The sequence below is a fragment of the Haliotis rubra genome, unplaced genomic scaffold (assembly GCF_003918875.1).
Source record: "Haliotis rubra isolate DU_JTF1 unplaced genomic scaffold, ASM391887v1 Scf370, whole genome shotgun sequence".
Classification (NCBI taxonomy): Eukaryota; Metazoa; Mollusca; class Gastropoda; order Lepetellida; family Haliotidae; genus Haliotis; species Haliotis rubra.
Genome location: NW_025767047.1, coordinates 885,560 through 911,740, shown reverse-complemented (window position 1 = coordinate 911,740; position 26,181 = coordinate 885,560). Strand labels below are relative to the sequence as shown.

The following is a 26,181-nucleotide window of genomic DNA, read 5'->3' as shown; positions in this document are numbered from 1 at the left end:
TTGGCAGGTTTCCTAATGGCCACATGTTTGTCATCTAAAGCTCCTACGGCATGAGGTATATTCCACCTGTTTCTGAATACCTCTTCAATCGGTGTCCATTCTTCTGGAGTGGTAGGGCAGATGATAACATCATCCTTGTATTTCCCCAAATAACCTTACATACTTCTGAGATGATCAGGTTGATTGTGTTCCTTGCCACACGGAAGCTGGGGTATTACCTAAAGCCAGGAACCTCAATGTGATGGCTAGCTTCAAGCCTGGAGGTAGCACCTTTCTCATATATGTATCCTGCTTCTGTATTCTTGGTTCCACTTTCTGCACCAACTCATCAAACATGGCGGGCTCCATCCTAAGATAGTTGAATAATGACTGCGTGTCCCCAACTCTGAGCTCTTCCATCAGTCTTGTGTAATGTCAAACAGCCTCCTCCTTTCCTCCGTCAGCCACGGTCTGGTCTGGAATCTCCTGGGTCTTCTCCTGTTTCTTTTCCACATCTCTTTCAATCTGGGCTTGCTGGAGGACAGCAATCGGGAGCATTGCAACATGGTCCAGGTGGTCCATACTCTATGGGAGTTGGGCAGTGACTGACGAATAGTCCAGATTCAACCGGTTTTTATACCCCATCGTGGAAAATTCCGGCAGCATTCTTGAACTGAAATTCGAGTGCTATTCACGCAGCAATCGAACCGGACTCGTACTGCAGTCGAAATTCATTTTAAGTATTCTTAGTGTATTCTAGCGGCGTTCTAGTTGTTCCTACTGTATTCCGATTCATTCGAACTGCATTCGTGATCTAGTACATTTGGAATGAGTAAGAATAATTCGAGGCGGGTTCTAAGTGCGTTTTAAGTATTCCAACAGCATTCTTACAAAGCTTGAAAAAATTTGTTTATTTAGACATTCTCTCCCGGATGCGGTTCGAATTTTGGAAATATTCTTTTTCTGGCTGATTCTCCTTAATTCCTGTCAATTCGAAATAAGTGTGAAGGACCCTTTAAGAAGTTAGTAGGGCTACGAACGTCTCGAGAATAGCAAGCCAGGCTGGTAAAACCGAACACGACCCCTAACTTAGCGAACCAACTCATTCAGTTACACAATACGTGCCCAAAACCTTGTATAACACACCTGCAAAGTGAATATGGCCCACTTTGTACTGGAATACATTCATGAGCCAGTCTGACATGACAAAATATGGTATAGACTAAAACTGTCAAAAATTAAAACAACAATATTATGCAATGCAGTACAATATATTTCGTAGAATAAGTGAATACGAGATATATCGTACTTTTGCTTTAGGTTTGTAAACTCTGAACAACACAAGGGTACATCCAAACGTGGCCACATATTCATTGTTCTCCACATGTGTAGGAAGAATATGACCTCTTGGAAGAGGGTGATACCCGGTTTCTGTTGTTCTGAAATCGACCAGACAATTGAGGAAATTCACGGAGGAAATTCAGAAATATGTGAGTAGATTTGAGACGAAGAGCTTTAAGTCTTAGGATTGAGTCCAGCCACAGGATCTTATGGAGAAATAATTATTGAAAATGTCCAGTTTTCATGTTGTCAGATCAGGTGTGACATAACTGTACACACATTGCTCCAATATGTTCACGTCATTGGATTCGAGTCTTGTAACAAACATAAACACTGCTTTGATGAGACATCCAGATTCTGTAACTGCATGCAAGGTTCACGTGCTGTACTCCGACTGTCCTGGTTGCCGGTTCTCCACAGTGTACATGGCTATCAGTACCCCCGATCTGAGCCGAATACCATTCGTCAGAGGAGGCAAGGCCGTCGGGACATTAGACACATACTAACTTCAACGTTTAGTTATATTTATCACAACATGTAATTTACAAAGGAAACAATAACATCATTAGGTGATGTGCATTGCGATAACTACTATTTTGTATCTGTTTTATTCATTTATCATTTTACAGGTGTCATTCAGACCACAGGCCCTCGTGTCTTTGCGAGCATTAAAGATTTAAAACATATTGTTATTGAGATGACCCCCGACTCTAAATGCTTCACAGTACAATACAACATGACAAGGCCGGACACTTCGGTGTACCCCACCCGCCTGCTTTGTCGATCGTTACGCTACCATCGCATGCAGATTAAAACTTGATGTAAACATAATCATGGATGATTGGCCTATCGAGCACCACTCATGACACCTACCAATTCTTTATTGTTATTTCTGCAAGTCGATTGAAACCCGATTTTGACTCTCAACTAAACGAACTTGACACAAATGGATGACGATAATATTATATCCGCATAGAACGGAGGTGTGGTCGAAGCAAGACCTCTGGTTGGCTGAGGCTCGTTAAGGAGACATTTACAACTGATGCTTTCTTCTGAGAAGCCCTTGCTGGTAAAAGAAATCTTACATTTCCAAGTCAAGCAGTCGATGAAAGTAAAAATTCCCGCGAAAAATTTATGAAGAATCTGCAGATTTACAAGCGTTGAGATATCAGAGGGCTTGCTTCGTAGCGATCGGCAAAGCAGGCGGGTGGGGTACACCGAAGTGTCCGGTTTTGTCATGATGTATTTGTACAGTGAAGCATTTAGATTCGGGGGTCATCTCAAAAACATTTTTTTTTAAATCTTAAATCCTCGCAAAGACACGAGGACCTGTGATTCAGACCTGCTTATTTGGTTGAATTGATAATGGCAAAGTTTTCACGAGGCACAGACGGTTCCGTCATTTTGGCTTCCAATGGATGTGGTTGTAGTTTAGTCTTTTTCTTGTACAACACCTTGATCACTATTCCAGTTGTCGCTGCAGCTCCGGCCACGCCACAGAGTGAACCCCCCACAATGACGCCAACGTCTGGTCTCTTGGCTGGAGGTGACATGTGTGACTGATGTGACTGCGTTGTCGAGTGGCCTCTTGGGGTCGACACCGCTTTTGTCACCGCTGCTGCTGCTACTGCTGTTGCTGCTGCTGTCATGTGAGTCACATATGATGAATAAGGAAGGGGGATTGTAACAGACACGGGGGATTCGTTATTTACCTCATCAAACGTCTTCAGAGCAAACACATACTCTTTCCAAATGGCCTTATTTGGAATCTCAAACATTATTTGCTGTGGTGTTCCGGCTGCTTTGGTCGTTAGTTGCCCGGCCAACAGCATGTCTCGCTCCACCTTTGGAGAAGCCGAGAAATTAGTTTGTATCTGTGTCCGGGACTCTGCCATCCTGATGTCAAACCGCTTGGCTGAAACACATACTATGTTCATCAGGATTGTGTCGATCATATGGTCACAGGTATTTGAAATGATGATGAAATACCAAAAAAAAAAAGGAAAACCTTTATCGAAACATATCGGCTACGGATATTAACCATGTTTGACTGTTGTGTTGTTCTCTCCTTACACACCTGTTCCAGTGTGGCCATCATCTCCGGGAGCTGTCCACGTCAGCGTCACGATCTGGGTTTTAACGTCATAACTGGCCACCCGAAGGTCGCTGACCATGGCTGGGGGGATGGTGTCAGAAGAGGCGTCTGCTGCTTGTTTGGTCGGCGAGAAAACTGATAAATCCGGGACGTCTTCTCCAGGAGCCCAAGAAATGAACTCATCTCGGATCTGACCAGTGACAGTTGGAAAAGTAAGTTATGGTAAGCATTTAGTTTGGTAAAAATGCTGCATGAATCATTACAAAGGCATATTTAGGGCTTGTAAATGTCATTGTATAATTTTTTACTGGGAGAGTCATGTTTCAAAAACAGGCGGACCAAACCACGTCGGCGTTATATAACACAAGCACACCACAGATGATGAAGAAACTGCAACATCCACACAACAGTCATGAACCTCGTCGTTTCTGCTTAAATTCAGCTTATAATAGAACTTGATGTATGGGCCTCAGCGAAGGAATATTTCTTAACTGATATAATTCATCTATGTCAAGTAAATACTCCAGATTTGACAAGCGAATTGGTGACTGCCAGCATGAGCATCGACCCATGCCATCAGGTACGACATGGACCAGACCACAAATCAGCTGGGACAGCATCTTCCCAGTAACAGAATTCTTATGACTGGAAATTGTGAAGTGACACTGTAATCTATCTCCTAGATGTAGTAATTAACTCACAAGTCTGTCCAACACAGCTGTTTCTGTGATGTGTGTAGACAGGCAGACGCTGACGAAAACACACAAGCAGGATCCCTTCATCATGTCTGAGACCTATAAGATGTAACCAGTGTAGACTAATTCACGTATTCGAGGTAGTCCTGTGTAAAGTATCTGGTCACGCTTCTACTCCAAACAGTGGTAGACTTTGTGAAGATCGTTCTGCCAATGTAGAGAAACACATTAAACAGTCTTCATGATGTAAGTATCGGGCACGCATCATTGCAAGTACTGGTACTGGAATGGCACTGCTAATGTATTAGTACTGCCACGAATGACAGGTCCTAATAGAACCCATGGCCCTAATCGGGAGATACTGCAAATAGGAATTCTGGGTAAGTAATGAAACCTTGTTAAAAGAAAAAACCTGCTTAAATACAGAGGAATTTCCGAATTGCACCTACAATTTTTCTGATCTATAGGTATATAGAAGTTGAGGGTTCCTAGACAATCAAGATATATATATGTTTGTTTTCAGCTGTGTTCATTAGATCTATTGGTTATGTTAATCCTAATCATTAATACTTCACTCGTTGGCGTTACTTCAAAACGCTGTGTCTAAAGAATCGTCTTTGCTACAGTAGTTCACTTCGCAACCTACCTTTCCAAGGTGAGTCGTTATTTGTAACCTAGAATCAGTATGCTGAACATGGCGAGTACTGGGACGTCCACTCCTTATCACATCGCCATGCGTCACCAGCCTATTCTACAACGAATGTGTAATGTCAGCGACGGGAGGTGTGTGTGTAATAAATGTACATGCAATCATGAAGTCAGTTGCAGACTTAATGCATGTCTTTCTGAGTGACGGTCGGCAAATCTCCAGCCATTCGGTGCTGTGGGTGACTGAGTGAGTGAGTCAGTCAGTCAGTCAGTCAGTCAGTCAGTCAGCCAGTGAGGTTCAAACATGAGTTTAAACATTATTCAAGCCATGCAACTGTCGACGAAAACAAAAATGGGTTCCACAGTGTTCTGCTATTCTGGGAATGAAACAGGGTCTTCAGAATGACAGCATACAGACTGTCAAGATCACAATTAGTGTAATGTATGTTTTATTCTATGTCTGAGGTGTGAGAAATTTGGATTGAGGACATGTGAGCTAGGTCAGTGATGTAAGCAGTGAGCGATTGTTGTGTTGCAGGTGTGCAGTATGAAACACCATTGATTGTATGTGGGTAGTAAGCTTGGGGTCAATCAAGTAGCTTGGGGGTATATAAGGATTGATTTGAAAAGTGAGAGCTGGCAACCAGTTGTAGAGTGTATGTGCGTGTCAGGTTGGCTGGCTTTCCTGAATATTCAACTGGTGGTAAGAGTTCCGCCCGTAATCCACGCTTGAAATGTATTCTATTTATTAGGATTATTTCGAGGGTTTAGGGTTAGATTTTAGGGTTAGGGTTAGGTATAGGCTGTATATAAGAAACATATATGTATATTCTTAGGCAAATATTGATTTTAAACAATATGGGGCTTACGGGCGGAAATCTTTCCCAGAAACATATGAATTGTTGTGTATTTCTTTAAACAGACATTTGTAGTGTTGTGATATTTTGAGTGTTGATGTGAGTGTAAGCGAGTATATGTGAATGTTGAGGTGAGGTATGCTGTGCGTTTTGGGGCGTGTAGGGGAAAGAGTGTGAGTGTGTTTGGTGATGTGACAATGAAGTTGTGAATGCAAGCCTATATGACCTATTGTAAATAAGGTAGATTTAGTGAATAAATTACATTTAGCTTTTAATTTGGGTCTTGTGTTTACTCCAGTATGTGACACAGACCACTATGCCTAGATCACTAGTGGCTCGGACTCCCAGAGTTGTGCACAGCCACCCTACCTGGGAGATAACACTCGTTGATGACTTCTTCAGTTTCAACAGTTTGCGTTCAGGGGCCATGGAACGTCATTTTTCCAATAAATGATACCGCAGTCCACTTTTCAGCTGTACTGTTACCTGGAATATAGCAGCATGATACACATCTATTATCATAATAATGCACATACTACTTCCAGTTATGTGATTCAATTCAGCAAGTGTGTAGTTTTAAATTTGGTCGAATATATAACCCATCTCCTGGATTTTCCCCCAATACACCTTTCTTCCAGCCCTACTTGACCACCATCTGCTTCAGCTGCAGAGGAGCCGAGGGAAAGGTGTTGCCATATATATGTAATCCAAACTATTCCACAACATATGTCCGATATCCTTTTAGGTGGTACTAACAAGAAGCACAAGATCCCTAAACTAGGAATGTCAGAGAATTAGATGTTTAAACTGCATTTTTCACCTGCAGATATTTTAGTATAATAACATATATGAAGCTGAGGCAACAGGTCAAAAGGGCCATAGATTAAAGTCAAAAGTGCTAAAGGAAACATCTCAGAATGTCACGGTGTTGTTTATTTAAAACATCTCAGATTGGTTAAGTGTTTATTTTATGAGTATAGTCAACCACACAACTGTTTATTTAATGATTACAACTCAATATCATTGTCAGTTCAGACAGAATGCTATATAAGACGAATAGTTCAACCACAATTCAAACTGGTAACCATGCCTGTAAATTGGGTTATCTCCCAAAATGTAGACCTCCATATCTTAGACAGCCATAACTTAGACACTAATAGAGGGGATTAACTAAGACAACACCCATGGCTGAAATGGAACAGTCCTAATTAGTGTTCCCTGCTGAGTAGACCTAGCTTGTAAATAAATAAAACAACTGAAACTGTAAAGTATGTGTAAATGTATGAAGGACATTTAGAAGTGGAATGCATAAGAAAAGCAAGATTTATGGATGTCAACTTCATTATTGTGAATAACACGACGTTTCGGAGTGTATTCTTACTCCTTCATCACCTGGACTCTCACCTGATGATTTTTTGTGCAAATCATTTAGTAAAGTAAACTTACTAAGCAATTTACAAACCAACCAACCAATCAACTAACGGGTTAGAATACCCGTTACCTTGACAACCGTTGTTATGGAGCTGTACTCAACAACTTTTAAAAAATATAACTGAAGTGAAAGTTATATGTATTCTTTCAATACAAAGTAAAATAATTCTGACAGCATGAATGGTTTTAACAATATTGTCAACTGAAAAATAGTATTTTCGTACATGTTCACATACGATTCTGGGTCAAATTCGTAGAACTTTAATTAACGGCTAATTAATTAAAAATATTGAGAACAGAAACATTTCTGAGTGACATGACATTTTACAAGGCCAAATAAAGAGAATGACAAAATTTCAAGTGAATATGAAATTTTGGACTTATCCACCACTGCATGATTCATAGGTGGAATGCTCCTTAATATGCCAAGAATGGACATGATCAACATACCATATTTATTATTTACTATTTATTTTTATCCCCCGCAACGCGTTTTGCGGGGGGTATTAAAATGGACTCCGTCCCTGCACATTTGTCTTTTCCGGAGCAGAACTCTAAAACCGTTCACTATGTCTTCACCAAACTTGGCACATAGATAGATCTGGTGGTGTACTGGTGCCTTTTGGTAGTTTTGGAATTCTGAATAAAACATTTTTGGCGTTTCCATGGCAACAAGTTCGACTTAGAATGAAATTAGTTGTAGTGCTCTTTTCCGGAGCAGAACTCAAAAACCGTTCACTATTTCTTCACCAAACTTGGCACATATACTAGGCACATAAAGAAACTGTGCATACAAAAATTTAAAATCTAAATTTATCAAACCTGTGTAGACACATAAGGATTTAAACTCAGAGATTAGTGACATGTATCCAACATGCATGCACGTGCCACGTTCCGTGACGTCAGTGGGTTCGTCCTTGAGACGTGCAATACGTTGTTGCACGTGCATCCCGGGAAAGAGAAACAGAGCAAATGAATGCCACACAATACTGTCACTTTAGAAAGCTCAACCCCTGCCCTTGCAATCGTTAAAAAAATTAAACGGCTATTGAAAAGCATAGCATGCCAAGGCTCACGTCTGCACAACGTCATGAGGCCATTGGGATGGTCCGTGGGGGATTGTCTCAACGACAAGTGGCTGCACATTTCCACTGCCACCGGAACACCATTTCTGCACTGGTGAGACGCTACCAGAACACAAATGACGTCATCGATCGGCCACGTTCTGGACGTCCACGTGTAACAACGCTAAGACAGGACAGATGGATAAGTGTGACCCATCTTCGCCACAGGTTTCAGACTGCAGTGATGACTGCCCGAACCATCCCAGGACTTCGCCGTATCCACCCCAAAACAGTTCGACAACGTTTACGTCATCACGGGATCAGACCACGACGTCCCGCCATACGGCCTATCCTGACACAACGTCATCGACAAGCTCGCCGAATGTGGTGCCGAAATCATGTTCGCAGACCCTTGTTTCGGTGGAGAAATGTTGTTTTTTACAGATGAGTCCAGGTTTAACATTTCCCATAGTGATGGACGTCAACGTGCCTATAGACGCGTGGGAGAACGTTATGCACAGGCCTGTGTCTTGGAGAGGAATCGCTTTGGCGGTGGTTCCGTGATGATTTGGGGTGGAATAACAGCAAGCCAAAGAACTCCTTTGGTGATTGTTCAGGGCAACTTAACTGGTGTGGGCTACAGGGATCAGATTATTCGACCTGTGGCAATTCCTTTTCTGCAACGTCATGGCCCTTGGTTAACCTTCAAACAGGACAATGCCCGCCCTCATACGGCAAGGGTTGCTATGGATTTCTTGCAACACGACAACGTTGACTTACTGCCTTGGCCTGCAAATTCACCGGATCTCTCCCCGATAGAGCATGTTTGGGACGTGATGGATCGACGTCTACGCCGTCTTCCTCATCCGCCAGATAACGTCCTTGACCTTGCAACATAACTTGAGAGAATCTGGTGTGACATCCCACAAGCCTTCCTTGCACGTTTGATAGGCTCTATGCGTCGTCGATGCACTGCTGTTCTCAATGCCGATGGTGGACATACCCGTTATTGAGCTTGTGACATGGTCGTTTGACCCCTGTCCCGCTTGTGGACTCGTGACGTCATTGTGATTGACTTTTCAATTGAAATTCTCCCGACTTGTTATGGTCTCAGATCCCTCCATTCAAGTGTATATGTACCTTTGACATTGTTATCGTACTTATCAACTGGGATAATATTTTGACAATGCAGTTTCTTTATGTGGCTAGTATAGATAGATCTGGTGGTGTACTGGTGCCTTTTGGTAGTTTTGGAATTCTGAATACAATATTTTTGGCATTTCCATGGCAAGAAGTTTGACTAAGCCTGATATTGGTGGTTGTGCTCTTTTCCGGAGCTGAACTCTAAAACCGTTCACTATTTCTTCACCAAACTTGACACATAGATTGGTCTGGTGGTGTACTGGTGCCTTTTGGTAGTTTTGGAATTCTGAATAAAATATTTTTGGCGTTTCCATGGCAACAAGTTTGACTAAGCCTGATATTGGTGGTTGTGCTCTTTTCCGGAGCTGAACTCTAAAACCGTTCACTATTTCTTCACCGAACTTGACACATAGATTGGTCTGGTGGTGTACTGGTTCCTGTTTGGTAGTTTTGGATTTCTGAATAAAATATATTTGGCATTTCCATGGCAACAAGTTTGACATAGACTGAAATTGGTGATAGTGCTCCTTTCTGGAGCAGAACTTTAAAAACCTTTCAATACTCTCCTTCCACTTTTCTATATACACACCTAAATATTTGACATAATCATAACTCGTAGACATAATCATGAAGAGTATTTTGCCATTGCGGGGGATATTGATGACTTTGTCTTCTTGTTTCATCATGACCACAGAGCAATACCTCTGTCTTGAGAGAACGGGGAGGAATTGCGCCTGATCCTGTTACTCAGCTCTTACCTCAAGCATGACTACCTGATACTGTTAGTCGGCTCTTACCACAAGCCTGACTACCTGATCCTGTTAGTCGGCTCTTACCACAAGCCTGACCACCTGATCCTGTTAGTCGGCTCTTACCACAAGCCTGACCACCTGACCCTGTTAGTCGGCTCTTACCACAAGCCTGACCACCTGATCCTGTTAGTCGGCTCTTACCTCAAGCCTGACCACCTGATCCTGTTAGTCGGCTCTTACCACAAGCCTGACCACCGGATCCTGTTAGTCGACTCTTACCACAAGCCTGACCACCTCATCCTGCTACTCGACTCTTACCACAAGCCTGACCACCTGATCCTGTTACTCAGCTCTTACCACAAGCCTGACCGCCTGAACTGTGACTGAAGTTATCACCTGTCTGGGGATCGTTCATGGGACACAAAGTGCCGATTTGTGTACTGAGGCCCTTTTTCTGAAAGGTGCTCTCATTGAACGTAAAACTATCATACTCCAGCTGCTGTTCCCGTCCAGCACAACAGATCTTAGCACTTCCAGCAGATGGAATGGAGGTCTCCAGCTATCTTGTATTTACCATATTCACAGAAGGCAGCTGACAGACAAGTTCACCATAATCAGATGCTGACTCACGCAACAATAACCCATATTTGCTGATATGCCGGGTCCAGTGAAATTGTTGATAAACCGTAATCAGTAACAACTCCAGCCAAGCCTAAACTAAAACTCATCAACAGCAATCATCAAGGCTTCACATACATATCAAATTCCACATATCTTTTATTCTCTTTTATATATGTTTCTAAAACAGAAAATGTGATACTGTTTAACAGAGGAAGATGTTAAACATGGCATCTACCTACAGTACCATATCTGTGTAGGTAATATCACAGTAAAAGCTAGCCTACTATCACTCTCAACTATCCCATAGTCAAACTGATATCAAGCATGCTTTTACTTCTCCCAACTAAAACACAAACATTGGAATAACCTAAACATCAACATTCTTTGTGTAGTTCCAATACTATATAGCAGTATAGTCAACTTCTCATTTTCAGATATGAAAAGACAGGAAGGTTTTCTGTTTAATACACGCTGCCATTACAACATAAATCTTACATTTACAATGTACATAAACTGTTAATGCAATACCAGTAAGAAATAACTAGCAGTTCACTGCATCACTGTCTTTCACCACCTGACGGCAAGTTACAACTCAGTCTGAATCGTCATATATTTTGATGAAAGTTTGTTCAGCCTATTTAAGTGAACATTTCTGTAAGACTCAGATTGTCAAATCAAACTTTGAAGTGAGTTGTATCACATTGTCTCACATCGACTGCATATTTCAACCTCTCTTAGAACTGAACATAATGCTGCCACCTAAACACTTTGGAGTAGCTGTACACTCACAAACTAACCAGTAGCCAGTTACAGCCTCTCAGCCACCACAATAACAGTTACAACCTCTCAGCCAACATATTGACAGTTACAACATCTCAGCCAACATAATGACAGTTACAGCCTCTCAGCCAACATAATGACAGTTACAGTCTCTCAGCCAACATGGCAGTTACAACATCTCAGCCAACATAATGACAGTTACAACATCTCAGCCAACATAATGACAGTTACAACCCCTCAGCCAACATAATGACAGTTACAGCCTCTCAGCCAACATAATGACAGTTACAGTCTCTCAGCCAACATAATGACAGTTACAACCCCTCAGCCAACATGACAGTTACAGCCTCTCAGCCAACATGACAGTTACAGTCTCTCAGCCAACATAATGACAGTTACAGTCTCTCAGCCAACATAATGACAGTTACAGTCTCTCAGCCAACATGATGACAGTTACAACCTCTCAGCCAACATGATGACAGTTACAACCTCTCAGCCAGCATAATGACAGTTACAGTCTCTCAGCCAACATGATGACAGTTACAACCTCTCACCCAACATAATTAGTTACAGTCTCTCAGCCAACATGATGTCAGTTACAGTCTCTCAGCCAACATAATGACAGTTACAGCCTCTCAGCCACCATCATGACAGTTACAACATCTCAGCCAACATAATGACAGTTACAGCATCTCAGCCAACATGATGACAGTTACAACCTCTCAGCCACCATAATGACAGTTACAGCCTCTCAGCCAACATGATGACAGTTACAGTCTCAGCCAACATAATGACAGTTACAGTCTCTCAGGCAACATGATGATAGTTACAACATCTCAGCCAACATGATCACGGTTACAGCCTCTCAGCCAACATGATCATGGTTACAGCCTCTCAGCCAACATGACAGTTACAACCCCTCAGCCAACATAATGACAGTTACAGCCTCTCAGCCAATATGATGATAGTTACAGTCTCTCAGCCAATATAATGACAGTTACAACCCCTCAGCCAACATAATGACAGTTACAGTCTCTCAGCCAACATAATGACAGTTACAACCCCTCAGCCAACATAATGACATTTACAGTCTCTCAGCCAACATAATGACAGTTACAACCCCTCAGCAAACATAATGACAGTTTCGGTCTCTCAGCCAACATAATGACAGTTACAACCCCTAAGCCAATGTAATGACAGTTACAGTCTCTCAGCCAACATAATGACAGTTACAACCCCTCAGTCAACATAATGACAGTTACAGTCTCTCAGCCAACATAAAGACAGTTACAAAATCTCAGTCAACATAATGACAGTTACAGTCTCTCAGGCAACATGATGATAGTTACAACATCTCAGCCAACATGATGACAGTTACAGCCTCTCAGCCAACATGACACAGTTACAGCCTCTCGGCCAACATGACACAGTTACAACATCTCAGCCAACATGATCACAGTTACAGCCAACATGACACAATTACAGCCTCTCAGTCAACATACTGACACAGTTACAGTTACAGCCTCTCGGCCAACATAAAGACAGTTACAGCCAACATGACACAGCTACAGCCAACATGACACAGTTACAGCTTCTCAGCCAACATACTGAAACAGTTAAAGCTTCTCAGCCAACATAATGACACAGATACAAAATCTCAGTCAACAAGACACAGTTACAGTTACAGCCTCTCGGCCAACATAAAGACAGTTACAGCCAACATGACACAGCTACAGCCAACATGACACATTTACAGCCTCTCAGCCAACATACTGACTCAGTTACAGCCTCTCAGTCAACATACTGACACAGTTACAGTTACAGTCTCTCGGCCAACATAAAGACAGTTACAGCCAACATGACACAGTTACAGCCTCTCGGCCAACATAAAGACAGTTACAGCCAACATGACACAGTTACAGCCAACATGACACAGTAACAGCTTCTCAGCCAACATAAAGACAGTTACAGCCAACATGACACAGTTACAGCCAACATGACACAGTTACAGCTTCTCAGCCAACATAAAGACAGTTATAGCCAACATGACACAGTTACAGCCAACATGACAGCCAACATAAGACAGTTATAGCCAACATGACACAGTTACAGCCAACATGACACAGTTACAGCCAACATGACACAGTTACAGCCAACATGACACAGTTACAGCTTCTCAGCCAACATACTGAAACAGTTAAAGCTTCTCAGCCAACATAATGACACAGATACAAAATCTCAGTCAACAAGACACAGTTACAGTTACAGCCTCTCGGCCAACATAAAGACAGTTACAGCCAACATGACACAGCTACAGCCAACATAATCAAACAGTTAAAGCTTCTCAGTCAACATGACACAGTTACAGCCAACAGAGAGGCACTAAGTGACTGCAGTTTGCATGTTTTGATAATTATTTTGTCTCATCTGCTTTCAGCTGAACCAATTGGATGTTTCTTTTAAAAGTGAGGAAGTGAGTGGGTGAGTTGGGTTCTACGCCACTTTTAGCAATATTCCAGCAATATCACGGCAGGGACACCAGAAATGGGATCACACATTCTTTTAAAAAACAAAAGTAGAGACAACAGAGATTGTCATTAATAACAAGTATGGGCACATAAATATTGCAAATATTACCCTGTCCTGTATTACAGAGCTAAAATATAGATTAAAGCCGCATCATAATAGTTACAATGGAATGCAAATTCCTACATATTTTTAAAAATATATTTTGAAAATATCCAAAAGTTGACATTGTCCAATCTTCTTGAAGAAAACAAACATGTGATTAAAATGATTTCTTTATGTGTCTTGTGTAAATATACCCATTACATCTCACTGAAGAAATCAGATATTTCATCAAATAATTTTTGTATGCAAAACAACAAGAATGCTTCAAGGGTTATCCTTTGATTGTGATATCAGTGGTTCAAACACCTGTCAATAATTTGAAATTGCCAGGTTTGAACAGGTTACAATCATGCTACATGTAAAATGACATGCCACAACTACGAAGTGTTTTGTAAGAGTGTGCCTCTGTTACTGTATCAGCTCTCAGTAGACATGTCAGCTACAAGGTTACCTGTTCTGCCTGGTAACTCACCTCAATATGATTATACTACGACATAACTGTATGAATACAGTACACATTGTGCTTCACCTCAGTATTGTCAAGTGTAGTCACACAATGATAAGGTCGTGCTCCTCACCACTTCAGATTGAGATGATTGTTATTGGTTGAGAAATCTGTACAATGTAGCCATGCAGTCTGTGTGATGGAAGGGGACAGAATATTCTCACTGTGATATTCTCATCAACAATGGCCACAGTGAGTGCAAAAATAGTTCAAGAAAATATCTGGTGCCATCTGCACAACAGCTTCATCACTGAGATATTCTTAAATTTTCTTTCTTCAGTTTGGGGAATTAAACATAAATTTAATCTAACAGCTATTATGAAATAATCCCCTTGTAAACTAAATTATTCAACTCCATGTCAGATAGACTGACTGTAATATTTATGTTTCTACACAAGATTATCAATAAATGTCTGAGCTCTGAATGATTTTGTTGTTTCATAGAAAACAATTCCGTATAATTCCATTATAGTTGCATTAACAAATCTGGTTCCTACACATCATATCATGACAGAGATTCCTAGATCTTGCATGCTCTATATTAAAAAATCGTAAGGTTTCTTTTACAATTGTGCTTTTTTTACAATTTCATTTCAAAGGAGTTAACTGAATGCATGACAAACTGACAATGCTTCATGAAACATAACTCCATTTTAACCTGTGGTCTTGGTGAGTGAAAAAATGTCATGAAAAATAACAATCAATTAAAATTATATTCATGGTGTTCATTCTGGTTGGTGAAAAGGTAAAGTTCTTTGGAACATAAAGTGACAAAAAAGTGAGGTCCCTTTCAAATGGTGTACAACAGATTAATATAACATCACTCATTTGACACATACTTGCTAGTGCACCAGCTTGCAGTGCTCTATCGTCACTGTTTACAGTATATTTGTTAGAAACAATGCCACATACAGAGGTATCTTATACCTTTTTCAAACTGACATGACAATACTATAGAACACACAACATGTCCAGCCAACTGTCTCTGTTCAACAAATGCCATACTCATTTTTCAAGTTGTGTGCAGAAATAACTGGTGATAAGATAAGATTACCGTAACTGTTGCAATGATATAGTTCTATCAAGCAAGCATGCTTGTTTCTAATCAGCTATACGTGATATTATTGACTGACATCAACACACTCAAATGACATATGTGCAGTGAATATCTGGGGAGTTCTATATCGTCTTGCACACATTTACTGTGCTGTAGATTATCTAAGTAAGTGGCTGACACCATGCACTTGTATAAGCTAACGTGTATGTTTGGCGGGCAGGGAGGTGGGATCATGAAAGAGTTGACCATATGTCCCTGGTATGGAGAGTGCAGTCCATGATAACAGTCTTTATCTTACCTTCATGTAAAATACTTTAATTTCATTGGTCACTGACGCTTTAACAAGTTTCCGTGTCTCCTGGAAACAGGGTGACAACTGGAAAAAATATTACCCGTTACCACGGTAACCACCAAGCTCTCCGCCGAATGACGTCATAATATGACGTATGCCATGCCCGGAGTTCGAAAACCGTTCGTTCAGCTGTTTCTGTGTTCACTTTGTACAGATTTATTTTTCCGACTTTCACTGCTTTATTTAAGCTATTTTATACATTGAGTGGTTTGCACGCTCAACTAAAACATAATTAACCATTTTTATTGCAGTTTTAATCTTGTCAGAGTATGTTTTACTGATTTTAAAAAATCCAGTCGAGAGGCAGACGCCATTTTGTTTACATGTCATACAGTCGGTTGCGACCTTTAACATAAAATAAAATGATGTTTTGTACATTTAACACAGCGGTAAGATAAATACGTTGTATGCTTCTCTGGAGGGTAATACGGTCTGATGTACGCCTTTTTGTAGCAGTGTCATCCCTCGCCTTTTTGTAGCAGTGTCATCCCTCGCCTACCGGCTCGGGTGACACTGCTACAAAAAGGCGTACATCAGACCGTATTACCCTCCAGAGAAGCATACAACTTATAATGTATACTAATACAGCTGTATATTACATCTTTCCATCACAGAATGGCACACATACATAGCAAACACTTAAAATGATTTCAGACATTTGGACAAGCTCATAAAAATATAAGTTCACAGATATAATGTTAGCGAAATAGTACAATCAAGATGTTAAATACAATACAAGTGTATGGTACATTGCAGATGTTTAGTAAAACATACATGTAAGGTATATTGTACACAGTCAGTACATTATACAACAATTGATTGACATGTTCATGGTACATTGCAGATGTTTAGTAAAACATACATGTAACGTATATTGTACACAGTCAGTACATTATACAACAATTGATTGACAAGTTCTGAGTCTCTCAAAGAAAGAATTTCATATCAGTGAAATGTTTATCATGTGGACACTACATGATGTCATAGAAGTACGTCCACAACAACTTGATCACTGCACGTTCCTCAAATTCCTAATATTCCACACAAGCAAACAGTCTGCTCAGTGGACTCCAGGTTTTGTGATTGCTCTCTGACAGCATGTACTGTCCACAAGAAAACCTGTCACTACTGGCAATTCCTACTATGTGAGGCTGTGAACGTGTCAGTGAACACCCCTAGATATGAAGTAGCCCTGTGGATGCCTTGCGGGATGTTGTGGGTGGACAGCGTCCAGACTTACACAGAACACATGAGGACATGAACGTGTCAGTGAACACCCCTAGATGTGAAGTAGCCCTGTGGGTGCCTTGCGGGATGTTGTGGGTGGACAGCGTCCAGACTTACACAGAACACATGAGGACATGAACGTGTCAGTGAACACCCCTAGATATGAAGTAGCCCTGTGGGTGCCTTGCGGGATGTTGTGGGTGGACAGCGTCCAGACTTACACAGAACACATGAGGACATGAACGTGTCAGTGAACACCCCTAGATATGAAGTAGCCCTGTGGGTGCCTTGCGGGATGTTGTGGGTGGACAGCGTCCAGACTTACACAGAACACGAGGACATCAGAGACTGGCAGTGGCTTTTATTATGCATATGACACAATCAACCTTCACTGAGGTTTAAATAAATCACTTACAAACATACTTTTTCATACTAGTTAGAGGCTTGTTGGTCGCATATGACTTGAATGAGTTTATTTAGCTTCTGTAGAGGAGGCAAATTTTCCACATTTAAAGGGGCACTGATGAAGAGCAATTCCCTTGGTCTGGTTGTTGTTTTTATTATTGATATTTTTCCCATGCGTACCCAGATGGTATTTCATAATTCTTGACTGGCTGCCGACCTCTGCTGCGCCACACGAAAGTGCAGTTGGTAATATATCCTCACATTAACAAAGATGAACAAAAGTTTTGTCTTAGAATTAAGTGGGAAATGTATTCATCTTTGTAACCTCTTAATATTTCAGAAATTTCACAAACTGGCTGCAAAATATGTCCACCTAGTTTATTATAACAATTCAAAACATTTTGAAGTTTAATCTCCCAGTGACTAGAAGCGTTAGGATTGAAAGAAAATGGAAGTCAATGTATGTCTATAAAACTTTTTGGCTTATAATCCAAGCACAATTAATCTGTTATTGATTTTATGCACTTTGGAACTTCATACCAAAAAAAAGTCACTGTTTTTATTAGTGAATTTGTAAAATGACTGTAATATTGGGGCATTTCATAAACTTCTAAAGTGAATTGTATTTTACATATACACTGCAACAATGACAAGGCTTGCGAAAATAACAACATAGTGTTGTATTGCATGGAAACAATTTCCAATGATAATGGAAATGAAGTGGAAAGGGTTCTGTTCAATGCTACAACAAATGAATGAAAACAAAATGCAACTATCCTAAATTACCACCGACAAAAGATACATGAATAATATCAGGTAGTTACCTTGTTTGAATGTATCCGTAGTATCCGCTTTAAGGAACAATATCCCATATATCTGCAGCTGACAAATACGTTTGTTCCATGTCACATGTCTTTACAATCAAATATTGAAAAATATATATAATGTTTTGGGATATTACAACTTTTGACAGTTTCTCAAATGGTCACTGAACTATGTTTCAGGTTGTTCACGCTGGTGTAGTCTCACTTTTGCAATATTCAATATCACATGGCGGGGGACACCAGAAAGATGCCCATGTGGGGAATCGAACCTCGGTCTTCGGCGTGAGATAGCATGGTGACAACTATTTTCATGATGTCCACAGTTCTTTAAGAAATCATTTAGTGAGACAACAATCAGCAATCAATCAAAGTACTATTGGTTCACCCTTTGAACAGGCACCTTATAACAGAATATAAGTGTATTCTGTCTGTATATGTAATCCTACACTAACTGTTGTTGAAAAAATCACAGTGCTAGATAAGAGTGATTAATCAATCAATATATTATAGTTTAAACCTTTGATGAACGTTTTTGGTGATTTAGTTCATGGCATGTGTGTGTTTTGAATATTATAGGTCAATGGACATGACATTATTTCATGACATGATGCAATATCAAGTTACAAAACACAGACTTGGGATCCAATAAGATCAACCATCATACCATCCACGCATCGGAAATTAAAAAAATGCTTGCACTGCTGGGATTCTTTATTAACACCAGACTAGAACCATCAGGGATATTTCCAAATAACGGCATCAGAATGGCATCCTACTTTCCTTTGTCTGCTTGATTAGGTTGAAGAAATTAATTATCACATGACATTTGATGCATGTATATGCATATAAATATTGTCTCAAAGTTTATGTCCACTATCCTAACAGATAGTAGCCCAGCCTCATGTCTCACACCTAGTGAGCTAATTAGACCCAGGTGGTAGTGTCAGGCTGCTTAGATGACGTCTACACTGGTGCCCCTTTAATATAACCTCTTTTCCTACAAGATATCACCATCACCATCATCCAACAGCTGACTCCAGCTGCTTACACAGAATCAGACTCTCTCTCTTCCAAAGGAAATCTACTACACTGGATATAGTTGAATACCGCTTCATCTGCTATATTTACTAATTTAATCTTTTGTAAATAGACTGTGTACTATTGACAGGAGGTGGTTAGCTCACTACATTAAACCTGTACATAAATGTACATAAAACCTTGTAGAGTGACCATTAATGACACAGCATGGTCCTGACCAGTAGGATTAGGGAACATTATTCTCACGGAATAATAGTTGACTGATAGTCTGTACATGTATGATAGCATTATCCCAGTAAAGACATATGTAGAAATTATTGCCATGTTCCTCGGACACTTCCACCCAACCCTGACAAGCAACATCTAATATAACCTAGTCCATGTAAATATACAATCCATAAATCCATAAAATATATATTATCAAATAAGATCATAACATCATAAAAATTGTATATCATAAAACAATATATCACTGACGGTTCTAAGAATTGCATCTTAAAACTGTAAGGCTTCCAAGTTATTGAGATTTGTATGTTTAAAAAATCTGCAAACATATTCTTATCACATCTCTAGACATTGTGTGTAGCTCTCTGAATGCATCAATATAAGTCCCTGGATACATGATGTATAGTGCTTGGCAACATCTACACATGTCAAACCAACACATTAGTACAAACGTAAGGAATTAGTGGGCACAAATAGGCCACAGCTACAAGCTGGCCACCATGACAACTATTAATTACTCCTAGAGCCTTCCACTGGATGGCAGCCTATGACCTGGAAGCTCAACAATAACTGTGGAATCAACCAACAAATTCACATGGCTAAGAAAGAGGAAATAAAGGTACATCAGGAGGGCTCAGAGATGTGACAAAAACATGGGTGTCTGACAACAGTAGAATAGGCTCTTCAGAAGCCTTCCAATCTGACATTGTTGGGAGATGTCTAGGACAGTTCTCCTATTGGAGCACTCTCCAGCCACAGATCATGGATGAACGTGTACAGGTTGGCCGACACAGAAACCTGCAACAACCAATCAGAATACAATCACGGTTCCTTTTCAGTTACATCAATGTCAGACATTCATTGTTTAGTTAAAACTTTAGTCCGGAAGTGGTAAACTATTTTTAAATGCATTGGATTTTACACTGCTTTTAGCCATAGTCCAGTAATGCTACAGCAAGGTACACCAAAAATTAAACAATACCTGGTAGTTATAACTGTACATAATTCTAAGAATATTATGCTCTTCAAAAAAAAAAAAAATGCAAACGGGATATTTTATTTAATTTTAAAGAGAAATATATGTAATAACGTTACAAGCTCATAGTATGTGATGTTACACGTGTTGAGGCACTGATTGTCAGAAAAAAATGACAATACAAGATGTCCACTGTGAAAACAGATGAAAACATCGAATTTTTTGCCAAAACGCATGATTCGTGTCCAATAAATTTGTTTGAGAGATCTTCATGTTCTGCATGTGCAACATGAGCAAAATCCCTATAAAAGTGATGGGTTTTCGGTTTCCACAGCTCAGTGTTAACTCATTAAGCCCGAGACCCCATCACTACTCAACACCTGGAAGCCCTCGCTGATTGCCCACTCTCTGTGCCGAGACTAATTAGTGCTAGTCACACCTGATTTCCCTGGCAGGTTTCGGGGATCACAGGAAACTGTCTAGTCGTACAAACAAGTCCTGATTGTTTAATTGTGTCGCAAAGATATATGTTGAAAGAAATCAGGTGTGAATACATGTCGTGTATTGCAAGCTTTATGTAATTTTATTGCAAGTTTCTCTTGTAGACCTTTTGTCGGCTTGTACATTTATATTTTATCACAATATGCATACACATGTATTCTTAGTATGTAACAGATGAGACACACGTTAACAAATTCTCTCTCTTATATCATTGTGTGAGGTTTAAATTTACAAAACATCTATGACAATGACATACTGTAAAGAAGAATTTACTTTCATACTTTATAATCTTCTAATTTAAAATAGCAGTTTTGCCAATACATTTCTAGTGTTTACTGAATTATTTTAATGAAAGTACTATAACGCAAGTCGGTGACTAGCACAGAGCACATTCATAGCATTGCACTTTATTTCATACAGATTTAATGCAGAAAACATACATTGACCATACAAACATACATATACAAAATGTATACTACATATTCCTTGCATAGACATAAAACAAAGAGTCACGTGATAGGGCTGCCATCAAATTTCCTAATAGAACGCTCGGGTATCTCAACTGTTCAATGTAGTGGCTGGTCATATGTTATCTGCGACCAATCAGATATCATGAGATACCTGTCACAGAGGAAAGGACAGGTGATGGGGCGGGGTGAAAAATATCTGAGGAGCACGTTTGGTCACTCAGCAGCTTGGATAGTGATTGGTTATTGGCTATATCCTTGACCAGTCGATATGCTGGGTTTCGGCTTTATCAACTCAAGCTATCATGTAACAGTTTGTGTATTTTAAACATACACACTGGTATCTCAACTGTTCAGTATAGTGGCTGGTCATATGTTATCTGCGACCAATCGTATCATGAGATACCTGTCACAGAGGAAAGGACAGGTGACGGGTGGTGCGAAACTTCTGAAGAGCACGCTTGGTCACTCAGCAGCTTGATAGAGATTGGTTATTGGCTATATCCTTGACCAGTCGATATGCTGGGTTTCGGCTTTATCAACTCAAGCTATCATGTAACAGTTTGTGTATTGTAAACATACACACTGGTAATGATGTATGAAATATACACATAAGACAAATAGGTGTAGATAGTCACTTTGGCGAGTTTATTTGTCCTCATTTTAGTGTTTTTCGATAAGTAAAACAAAGCGATTGAAATCCAACCACTGAGTAGAGGTAGTATTTATTTTCATATACATTTTATGCACACAACTAGTACATAAAACATAATGGTTTGCTGTACATGTAAATATAATCTTCACCTTGATACGAATGACTATCCAAACTAGAGTACACGCATTACAGAATTCACGAGGTGACACTATACTGAATTATTATAGTGTATAAACTTGCAGTTGACACCCCCACCCCCAATATTTATGAAGGTGGGCGTGCCTATATCTTTACTCAATGCAAACGAGGTTCATAAGATTACAGATGTGCATGCATGTATAAACATCACAGAGAGGGGCGTGACTCCATAAAGCAAGATGTCCAATGATATAACAGCGCATCTGTTTATTTTACACTTGTCACGGGACAAACCTTTCAACAAGGACGTAACTACATATGCATTCTACCGGAGACTGTTATTTCAAGGCGTTCAATTATCTCATTACTGTAATCTGCTTGAATGATTATACGCATGTGTATCGATACCGTAACTGATATACTATCCAGCTTTTATTGACGATGGATCAATAGAGACTGAGTTGATTGATACACGTGATAATTGCACCGGATTTGATAATTACACAGATCAAATACAAACGTTTTACAGGATGCTCATGTAAATTGCATAGAAAACTGACAATTCAAATCAACATGAAACTTTCAACAGCTTGAACAAAAATGCTTGAAATACCTTTGTATGGCTTACATGTAATAACTTATGATATTACTTCTGTCCATGTGTGACAATGTTTTGAATTACCAACTTACTGTCTTTTGTAACAAACGTAGTAAAACATTTCATTGTTGTAATAACACTGACATGTATATATGTATTCGATGCAAAGGCGCTACTTATCACTTTATATTCGCTTAGGTAACATTACGAACTTAAGATTATGGAAAACAACTAGTTACAATTCAGTAAACTTCCAATTAGTAAGTTCAATTATGTTTAATCTATTCGAGCTTGGATGTATAATTACTTGTGTTTATACATTATGTTTCAGTATATGAAACATGACAACGTAATGATGCCTAAAAAGTAAATTCAAACTATTCTATTGTGTTTGAATTCTTTGTATGTCCTTGAAATTTCGTATATTGTTTCCTATTTATTAGGTAGTTGAAGGAAATATAATTTTTAGTAACCTCGTCACCATTACATCTAATTCAATCAAGGTGCACACGAAGTATTTTAGTATCCATTCCCAAGGAAGAGTACCAGGCACTTACCTCTGTAAAAACATCATAATCCCCTTTCTCGCCGACATGCGTTCATTTGCTAAACGCTGTACAAGCCTATGATAATGATTAGCAATTGTTATCAAAACACTTTAAATACTTCTTCTGATTGATACTGAAGGTGGGATCTCTCGTAAGAAAAGCTAACATTTGCTCAGTACTGCTAAATTGGTTGAAATAATAGGTACAGTGCGATTTTTAAAAGTACAACACACATGTGCGTCTCTCGCTGAATAAGAGGTGCTCTCTGTTGACGACTGTATGTGGCTCTCGCTGTGAGACACTGCTAATTACCTGCCCCATAAACACGTCACTCGCTGTGAGGAGCTGATTAATTTGCCCCATATATGTCTCTCGGCCTTAATGAGTTAAGCCACTGACACGCAATACAGTCTAGTCCAGCATATAACTAGACAACTTTGCACTATACCAAGGTGTGCTCAACGTCTAGCCGGCGAATCCAAGTTCTTTGTCACACTTCGCTAGGCAGAGAGGCACAACGGATTTAGGCAAAAACGAGGATGGAAACTCAACCTATCAACTAATACATGTGCATGAATGAAGCACAACGCAACAACGCCATTGGTTGCTTGGAAGCAGGTGAATCTCGATCAGATGTTGCCAGAGCTGTGAATGTCCACCCAAGCACCATCACAAGGCTATGGAATCGTCACCAACAACATGGATCACTCGTGTCTGTCCCAGATCCGGCAGACCTCATGTGACCACGCCCGCACAAGATCGCTACATCCGGTTACGTCACCTTCGGGATAGGACCACCACTGCGACGTCTACTACCTCATCCATACCAGGGCTGCCGTAGGCGAGGTGAACGTTTTGCAGCAAACTGTGTGCAGTTGACAGATTTGGTGGTGGTAGTGTCATGATGTGGCCTGGAATCGCCTACAATGCCAGAACAGACCTTGTGCTTATTCGAGGGAATCTTTCGGCTCAACAATACGTTGACGAGATTCTTAGGCCCCATGTGCAACCCATCATAGTGAATGTCAACGACGTTTTCAGCAGGACAACGCCCATCTTCACACAGCTCGACTCACCACTGCCTTCTTGAGAAACCACAATATCAACGTTCTTCCCTGGCACTCCAGATCACCAGATTTAAACCCCATTGAACATCTTTGGGGCGAGTTGGACCGACGTCTGCGACGGCGACAACCTCAACTGCAGACTCTACCTCAGCTTGCAGCAGCTTAGCAGGTTGAGTGGACAGCCATTCCACAGAATGTGATTCGTCATCTCATCGCTTCCATGGGCAGGAGATGCCAAGCAGTTATCGATGCTCACGGGGGGCATACTCGTTATTGACATTGAGTGACGTTAAACTTCACCTTGTGACCGTGGACTTCACATTTGCAGACTTTGGATGTTCTTCAGTGCATGTGCAAAGTTTCACAAATGTCATACAGAACTACCCGGAATAAACTTGTTCACAATTTGTCTCAAATAATGCCTTTTGCGTTGCTTTTTTTGAAGAGTTTACCTACATACCTTCATACATAGTCACATATTCTTGTTTTGACTGTCCATCACAACAGAAAATGTTCACGGTTCACAACAGACATCCTCTAATTGATGTATGACACAATAGAGGTAGGGAAATCAAAGGAACTAATGGCTTAAGACACTGTACATGTTTGGGAATCCAACCATAGCTGTTGGTGTGAAGAGCAAATGCTTTAACCACTAGGTACCTCTCCACCCATATTTTGAAAGCTGCAGCAAATGTAATTAGTGGTTAGTGTCAGTGTTAGAGGAATATCTTCAAATAGTCCTATTGTAAACCACAATTGCGGACTTTTTTGACTGGAAAATCAGATTATTACACCAAGAGAAATAACATTCATATGATACTTGTACAAGCTGACTTCTGCCTTGTAGAGTGATCATGCAAACTTTCCAATTGCCAAACTAAAGGTCACTTCTGGCATTACCTCAAAAGTGTTAGTCACATATGGCTGCACAGTGTCTTACCTTGTATGGAGTAGGGTTAAGGGCTCGCTTGTGGTCTTGTCGTATGGAATTTAGGGATGATTCTGCTGAATCACGGATTTCTTTTAGTGAGGGCAATGGTTGAGCCACCTGTTTGCAGGAAATTGTGATATTTGGTGGAGGGGGAACATATTTGCTTTACATCAGAAAAATGAAATTATAAAGGCTTACAGGGACAAATACGTTTCATATGCTGCTGCCACTCACACCTACAATCTGCTGATACAGAGCGTATCATCCACCAGGACACCTTCCACCACTCACCTAAAATCTGCAGGACACCTTCCACTGCTGCTGCCACTCACACCTAAAATCTGCTGATATAGAGCGTATCATCCACCAGGACACCTTCCACTGACACCTTCCACTGCTGCCACTCACACCTACAATCTGCTGATACAGAGCTGTATCATCACCTTCCACCAGGACATCAACCAGGACACCTTCCACTGCTGCTGCCACTCACACCTACAATCTGCTGATACAGAGCGTATCATCCACCAGGACACCTTCCACTGCTGCTGCCACTCACACCTACAATCTGCTGATACAGAGCGTATCATCCACCAGGACACCTTCCACTGCTGCTGCCAATCTGCT

The 26,181-nt window shown here is 40.4% G+C and overlaps 2 protein-coding genes and 1 long non-coding RNA gene across 4 annotated transcripts in view; all 3 read right to left on the bottom strand.

Moving 5' to 3' along the window:
• Positions 1-2,219: 2,219 nt before the first annotated feature.
• On the bottom strand, positions 2,220-6,847 carry LOC124285928. 2 transcript variants are annotated; one of them, XM_046722204.1, is made up of 4 exons: positions 5,985-6,847; positions 4,117-4,317; positions 3,398-3,605; positions 2,220-3,235 (listed from the first exon to the last, which is right to left on the bottom strand). In XM_046722204.1, the coding sequence occupies exons 2-4, from the start codon at positions 4,198-4,200 to the stop codon at positions 2,667-2,669; spliced, it is 861 nt and encodes a 286-aa protein (XP_046578160.1). In that variant the 5' UTR covers positions 4,201-4,317; positions 5,985-6,847; the 3' UTR covers positions 2,220-2,666. The 2 variants fall into 2 exon arrangements, with proteins under 2 accessions (XP_046578160.1, XP_046578159.1); XM_046722203.1 differs by lacking the exon at positions 5,985-6,847 and having other exon boundaries at positions 4,117-5,884.
• Positions 6,848-10,764: 3,917 nt separating this feature from the next.
• LOC124285941 lies at positions 10,765-13,669 on the bottom strand. The gene is made up of 2 exons (XR_006900916.1): positions 12,324-13,669; positions 10,765-11,953 (listed from the first exon to the last, which is right to left on the bottom strand). It is a non-coding gene; the product is annotated as an uncharacterized LOC124285941 (long non-coding RNA).
• A 5,434-nt stretch (positions 13,670-19,103) lies between these two features.
• LOC124285932 (nicotinate phosphoribosyltransferase-like) overlaps positions 19,104-26,181 on the bottom strand; it is a 66,779-nt gene continuing 59,701 nt past the window's right edge. Inside the window, exons 13-14 of the mRNA XM_046722208.1 lie at positions 25,564-25,671; positions 19,104-20,468 (exon numbers count right to left, since the gene is read on the bottom strand). Of these exons, the coding sequence (XP_046578164.1) occupies positions 20,391-20,468; positions 25,564-25,671 (186 nt within the window). The 3' untranslated portion in view covers positions 19,104-20,390. The remainder of the gene's footprint in view (positions 20,469-25,563; positions 25,672-26,181) is intronic.